This window comes from Temnothorax curvispinosus, unplaced genomic scaffold (assembly GCF_003070985.1).
Source record: "Temnothorax curvispinosus isolate PA1 unplaced genomic scaffold, ASM307098v1 QBEX01008456.1, whole genome shotgun sequence".
NCBI classification, from domain to species: Eukaryota; Metazoa; Arthropoda; class Insecta; order Hymenoptera; family Formicidae; genus Temnothorax; species Temnothorax curvispinosus.
In genome coordinates this window covers 4766-12008 of record NW_020218236.1, presented here as the reverse complement: position 1 = coordinate 12008, position 7243 = coordinate 4766, and the positions used below count along the sequence as shown (strand labels likewise).

Sequence of the window (7243 nt, the reverse complement as noted above, 5' to 3'; positions counted from 1 at the left end):
ATATATGTATAGTATCAATGTTATAATCTGAATTACAATTTTTAGTATTGCTATCTATATATTAAGTAAGATTTACCGTAAGAAGTACTTAGCTCTCATTTACACTTTGTTATATTAATTCGTTGGTTGTCTGCATGTATATAAATAATAAACGTTGAAATATCCAGGTGAGACGTTAAGGAAAAACATTGAAGACTCAAAAACTTGACGTGCCTAAATAAATAAATTGACCTTCTCTCTCTCTCTCTCTCTCTCTCTCTCTCTCTCTCTCTCTCTCTCTCTCTCTCTCTCTCTCTCTCCCCCCCCTCTCTCTCTTTCTTTCTCCCCCCTCTTCCTCCCTCTCTCTCTCTCTCTCTCTCTCTTGTTTTATCATAAATGGGACTTCTTAAGCTTTAAAATGAGATGTCATTCATTACTCTACGATTATTAGTTTCGAAGATATAAACGTTCAAAGTGAGACATGTTTTCGTTGAATCTACAAGAAATTTTGCGAAACTTTAAAACGCTACTATAACGAAACGGAAAAAAATAGAGAGTTCGGTCAAGATTTATCATAAATGGGACTTCTTAAGCTTTAAAATGAGATGTCAATGATTACTTTACGATTATTAGTTTTGAAGATCTAAACGTTCAAAGTGTGACATATTTTCGTTGCATCGTCGCATCCGTCGCATCCCCCATACCGCGGAGAAAGACGTAGTTCTACGTCAATATAAACCTTTTTGTTGATGATACTGTTTCTGATATAAGTCGGCTAACAAAATAAAATTTGGAAACTAAAAAACATCGTCGAAGAAGTAAAAAATTATACGTCATTTCCTCCTTTAAAAATAAGTTACAAAATAAAATATTTTTCGCTATAAATTTAATTATTTAAATGAGATGCTTATATATAAGTATCAATTAAAGATTACATGGCAACAATCGAACCAAATCATGGCGTGTTGTCTTGGCGATTATAATAGCCAGTAGAGTCGATTAATACTTCTATTGTTGTTTATTATTTGACTGGCGAAGTAAAAGTGATTTATTCTGTTTAAAAGAATTATGTCTTTTTTTAAATAAATGTTTGTTACAGACAATAGTTTATTGAGTGCATACTCTTATTCGTATGCGTATCTTTAATCTAAAAGATTTTAAGAGCGAAATTTATATAGGTTTGTTTGAGGGATAACCTCTAATATATATTACATTTTAACATTATTTACATATAGAGATATAGTGTCACAGATAAAAGTTTCTGTTATCCGTAAATAATCAATATTGTTTTTTCATTAAATAATCCATTGTTCTCAACAGTTATTTGTGCAGATGCGTGTTATTTTATTGGGCTCTCTTCATACGGAAGACCGGGACTATATGGCTCCAGGAATATATATGTTGCTCATGTGCTATGTTTTAGTATTTATATTGAGAGGAACAATGGACGGAATTTTGCGTAATTTTTTTTTCCCCCCGAAATATTTCTCTATTTTTTATCCACTGTTTCTCTCGAGATAAATACTAAAAAACAGTACATAAGCAACATACCCCTGGAGCCATATAGCCTCGTTCTCCCTTACTTGAAATAATTACATATCGGAAATATATACAACTAAATATCATTAAAAATTAAATAAAGGAAATCTGTTAATTGCGCTATAAAAAAGCAATCATAAAGAAAATTTCTTTCGCATTTTATTTAATAATGGAACCAATCAAAATTTTATTGCATTTACAAAAAGGAAACTTTTTATACTTACATAAAATCTAAATAATAAAACATTTTTATTGTACGCAACGTTTTCAACATTATTATTGTACAGTGTGTTTTTACAATGTAAAATCCCGAAAAACTGATTTTATTTTATCGTCATTAATTTATACTCTTAGTTCTCCCTCGTAGAACAGAGAACAGTAAAATAGTATATCGAAGTACTAAACAACTGTAATAAAATATTTCTTTTGTTTTATTTTGTAATAAGTAATATTAAAAATATAATAGAACTTTCTTTAACCAAACATTTGGGGACAATAAGTTTTATAAATAATCGATTTTTTCCGATAATTCAACTACGACGTTTTGAAGTAAAAGTTAATTATTAATTTTGTAATATTATTGACTATGAGATAAAACAAAAAATACAATAGTAATTTTATAATTTGCTTTAACTTTCATTTTATTTTCTAGCTGTACTGAGCTGTTAGTTAACATTTTGTAAATAATAATTATTATAGTAAAACTATACGTCTTTGTATGATTTATGTGATGAAAAGCGTGATTTGACTAAAATAGCAATAGAATATGTTAAAATAATTGTTAATGTTATTATCGATTAAACAATATTCTCAGAGATAATAGAAAGACTTACTATAAACTACAACATATGAAATACATGTTTCTTACCGTAGCCGCATTTTCTAAGGACGCCACAAATATTCCACTGTAATTTATATGAAAAGGTTTAATGCCTCTTTGCAGTAGAAACAATATTATTTTTTGTATATGTAATGGAGCCGTGTACCACTGAACGTTGTATCTACAAAATAATAACAATTGCTAGTTTTGATAAGACAACAATATTTGGTAATAATAAATATATTTATTCCACACTTCGTATTAGTACTTTTACTCTAATATTTTTTTATAATTTAGATTTCTATTTCAAAATGAGTACCCTTGTATGACAAAATGATGGAAATATTTCTTACACTGTGGCAAATACATATTCGTTGTGATCCGTAATTTCTTGCGCAGTATAGTTGGCTAAGAACAAGTACGCGTAGATGATGTTTATCATTAAAAAAGGTGCAACAAGTTTTTCAATTTCATCATTATATGACGCAAGCTAAAAAATGTGATACGTCCATTAAGCATTTGCTATCGATTTCTTACGCACGATCGAATCATATTGTGTTCTATATATATTGCATGATAAAATTTCAATAAATTATATGTCATCAGATCAGAATATTGAATTATTAAGAATAATTAAGAATTAAGAGTTTTAATATTAAGTTTTTATTAAGTTTTTGCTTATTTATTTTTTTAACTTATACATATAATTAGCAATTACAGTATCATAAAAATTAGGTAACCATTATTTTCATGAATTATCGTTTTCAATAAATATATTATAGATAGAAAAAGGGTTAGCTACTTTTTTCTTTTTATTTTTTTAACTATTTCATAAAATTCTAATATCACGAAATTACGATTAAATAGAGATAAATAGAGATTAAAGAATTTTACCCAAAAAAGATTAAAGCTAATACAAGTCACGCCGATTACCATAAGTAAGAAAAATGATCCCTCAAAATTTGATATTAAAAAGTCCGTGAACCTTCAAGTACAAGAAAATTCGTGTAATTATATGAGTATTTAATGCTCCTTATTAAATATATACCAACTCCATAGCCTTGCGATGAATATCTACGGCATAAGTAATCTTTTTATAAACCATGTTCTCACTCTTTAGGATATCTTTTTGTAAAATATTAATTGCCTGTTCGATTCGATAACTGTAAAAATATAATTTTATTCTTTCAATTAATTTTATTTTGTTTTGAGATAACAAAAAAATGTTGTTTACAATTATATTCGAGAATTTATTTACTCACCTGGCGATACTAAACATTCCGCAGATATGTTGAAGATATGCAAGGAGCATAGTTCCTGTCGCTGTCAGTGTGACAGCCCCTATGTAAATAGTTGCTAGTCCATGCAGGGTGATTAAGTAGGAATATTTTTCTTGATCAAAAAAATATTCTGTCATAATATACTCCGAAGGATTTAGTCGAGACTCGTTTTTAGGCAGACCAATGTATTGAATGTACGTCCAAATACACATAGCAGTTACTGTACCTACGCAATATATACCTAGCACTGAGAGAAATTTTGTAAAATTAGAAAGCACACACACACACACACACACACACACATATATATATTTATATATCAAACATTCAGTCGTCTTTTAATTTTTTATATTGAGGCTAGACAGAATCTTGTTTTGTCTTGAAAAAAATGTGTTTATGATTATGTTTAATCTAATTTTTAAACATACAGAAGACTCGACATCATGTCTTACGTATAATTGCAGTTGTGTAACGTTTCGCCTTGCTCCCGTATTTTTTTAGAATAGCGATTTCATTCTCATCTCTTAGCTCGTTACATACATCTTGGAGCCGATCCAGCAAACTTCTTATCTGTCAATAATATTATGTTATTTTTTTGTAAAAGAAGGTGACTATTCTGGGCCCTTTTCTACGCAAATAAAATAAGGTTTATTCAAAAGCTTATGTTAGAAAATTAACGTAACCAGGAGCTTAAGTTTACAACTAATGCAGGAGAGGAACATTAGAATGTAGGACGAAGCTTGAGTATCGGACGCTATAAGTATTTTCGTACCCTTCACTCAAATCACTACTTTCTACGTTTGCAGTCATGTCATCCAAGAAGCTTGCTGGGAGTAAAATAGGCAAGGAATGTCTACCATATTCTGAACACCATGATACTGTTATAACGTGGACGCAATAATCCACTGTGCGAAGACCATTCTTACAATGACAGTAGTATCCTATTATGGCATCTGAGGCTTCATTCGGTTCTTATATCCGATTAAGATATAAACCAAGTACTTTGTACTTCCATAATAACGTGTCGAATTTGAACGGGATCATTATCTCCTGTCAGTAGATTATATTTTTAAATGCGCGTGCGCGTTCAACATAAATGCACACTTATAGAGTTTTCTACTGGGAAAGCTAGTGCAGCACTGGTGCACACTGAGTGTAATTTTATTGCTCCAATGTGAAAATCAGTTTACATATTTTCAGTGTGTAATGTTCTATTGACAAAAATTTGTCAAGTTAAACACGGTAGAACATTAAACACTGAAAATATGTGTGCCTCAGCGTGCACGAGTGTTACACTAGTTTTCCCAGTAAAAAACGCTATTAGGTTGTACGTGCAGTCTGCTCGTACGTGTTCAGCACAATACACTGTTTCGAGTTGAACCTGCACGGACAGCTGAGTACATGTATCACACGCTCGTTTTATTTTATCTCCACGTATGGCTCCGGAGGAGGACATCACTACAGGGTATGTGTCACAAAAATCCAAAATATCTCTCTGTCTTTCTTTGACATGATGGCGAAATAACATAAAGCATCTAAAAACTTAGCCGAATCAAGACTTACTGGGATCTAAATCCATAGGATAATATAAAAAGAATATCGTAAATCAAGTTGAAAACGAGGCAAAGATCATGTTTCCTAACGAATCTAATAGGGCCTCTCTTGCACATTTTGCAGAAAAACTCGCATAGCATTGAATCAGGACTTTATGACAAATAATATTTGAACTATATAGAGAAGGGCTCAGAAATCACCAAAAATGCTCATACTTCTTTCAAAATGCTTATAGTCAAACTTCTAGATTCTTGATTAGGACGGAATTATTTATGTTATTTTTTAAAATATTTTTTACATTATAATTATAATAGAAATAGAGTTCTTCAAATCTTGAAGAACTGAAAGGAAATTAAGAATAACTGGATAAAAGTCCTAATAATAGATAAGGAATATAAAAATCCGACAGTTTTACATTCGAAAATTCTGTTTATCACTAATGCATATATGATTGATAACGCTCTTACAGTATCGGCGTTAATCCAAAACGAATTGTATTTGATCACATAGTATGTACAGAAAAATGTAGTAGAAATAATCTTGATAATATGTTCTGGAGTACATTTTGATGTCAAGAATGTGGTAAACTGCAAGAAATAATTTTGGTAAGTATTTAGTAATACGGACTACCCTCCGATGACCTTGACCTTGACATATGTTGTCAAGGTCACCCTCCTGAGTGACCTTTAGAAGTTTTTAGCCGGCGCTCGTTATTTGTTAAAAAGTTATTAACAAAAAAGTATTAATAAAGTATTCTCTGCTTTAAAAAAAAAAACGTAATATTAGTCGTTTATGCCTCTCAATACTCAAAATAGCAGCTACATTTTCGAACCTTTTTTTGTTAATAACTTTTTACCAAATAACGACCGCCGGCTAAAAACTTCTGAAGGTCACTCAGGAGGGTAACCTTGACAACATATGTCAAGGTCAAGGTCATCGGAGGGTGGTCCGTATTAATAAATAATTACCATAATTTTCAATAATTAAATTAGCCACGTCAAAAAAGCAACAGTAGATTGTCTGATTAGCTAACTGTAATTTCTTTATTCTCCGTTACTGTGTATACTATGTACAATAAATTAGTAAAGAAAGCAAGTAATTAATATTCGGATATAATCACAATACAGACAGTATCACAATAATATTATTTTAATGACATAAAATATTTTCCAATATAATTTAAAATTTGATAGATGCAATTAAAATAACGCTTTGTTATGCAATAATTGATAGCTTATTTTATAATAATAAAATTAAAATCTTAACATACTTGGAATATAATGAAAGTTGTCAGAATGCCAAAAAATAAAATTAACTGAAGTTCAACAATTCGCGATCGTTGATAAGGCCACAAACCAACGGCAAGCAGCAGGATTCGATTGACATTAAAATGCTGAGTTTCGAGACAAATCATCTTTTCGTAAGCACAGAAGAGATATATTTGACAGAAAAGCAGTGGATGGAAATCTATATATCTCTCCTCTTTTCTCTTGATTGATGGTATATTTGCCTAAGCAATGCTAAATATTAGTATTTCAGCTTCAAATTAGTAAAATTTGTTAATGTTAGTATACTTAGTAAATCAGATAATGTCACCGAAAAGAATTTTTTTTTCAGCAAAAATAATTTTCACTTATATACACTCGCCCACAAAAAATTCGGGCTACTTTAAATCAGCGTTAAAAAGGACCTATTTCAAAGTAACATATCTTTGTGAAAAATGATCGCAGAGTGATGTTTTAAAGGTTTTAAAGCATTTTAGAATCCTCAGCTTTCGAATGCTTCAAGACTTATTTTTCTGCGAAGATTTTACTACAAACAGCGCTAATTTAAATTGGGCATTGCAAAATTGAAGAATAAACTTTTATAGCGTGCACGTGGAGTACGAAATTTATTCTCCAAATTTTATTGATTATATCGTAAAATTTAACATTTTCTCTTTAAAATGCTTTTTTAATCATTTACGCTTTAATTTTTTTTTACTGAGTTATGACAATTTGAAGTGAATAATGCATTTTCTGGTCCTTTTTCTGAAAATCTGTATTTTGTCGCCGATATTCGTACCTTTTGA

At 30.3% G+C, this 7243-nt stretch overlaps 2 protein-coding genes across 2 annotated transcripts; both read right to left on the bottom strand.

Annotated features, from left to right (window-relative positions):
* Window positions 1-1805: 1805 nt before the first annotated feature.
* On the bottom strand, window positions 1806-3864 carry LOC112457921. Its single transcript, XM_025021238.1, has 6 exons — window positions 3601-3864; window positions 3391-3501; window positions 3233-3323; window positions 2692-2828; window positions 2387-2519; window positions 1806-1925 (listed from the first exon to the last, which is right to left on the bottom strand). Exons 1-6 carry the CDS (start codon window positions 3828-3830, stop codon window positions 1869-1871), a joined length of 759 nt encoding a protein of 252 aa, XP_024877006.1. The 5' UTR covers window positions 3831-3864; the 3' UTR covers window positions 1806-1868.
* Window positions 3865-4059: 195 nt separating this feature from the next.
* On the bottom strand, window positions 4060-6882 carry LOC112457922. Its single transcript, XM_025021239.1, has 3 exons — window positions 6443-6882; window positions 5640-5759; window positions 4060-4188 (listed from the first exon to the last, which is right to left on the bottom strand). The coding sequence occupies exons 1-3, from the start codon at window positions 6584-6586 to the stop codon at window positions 4060-4062; spliced, it is 393 nt and encodes a 130-aa protein (XP_024877007.1). The 5' UTR covers window positions 6587-6882.
* Between the last annotated feature and the right edge of the window lie 361 nt (window positions 6883-7243).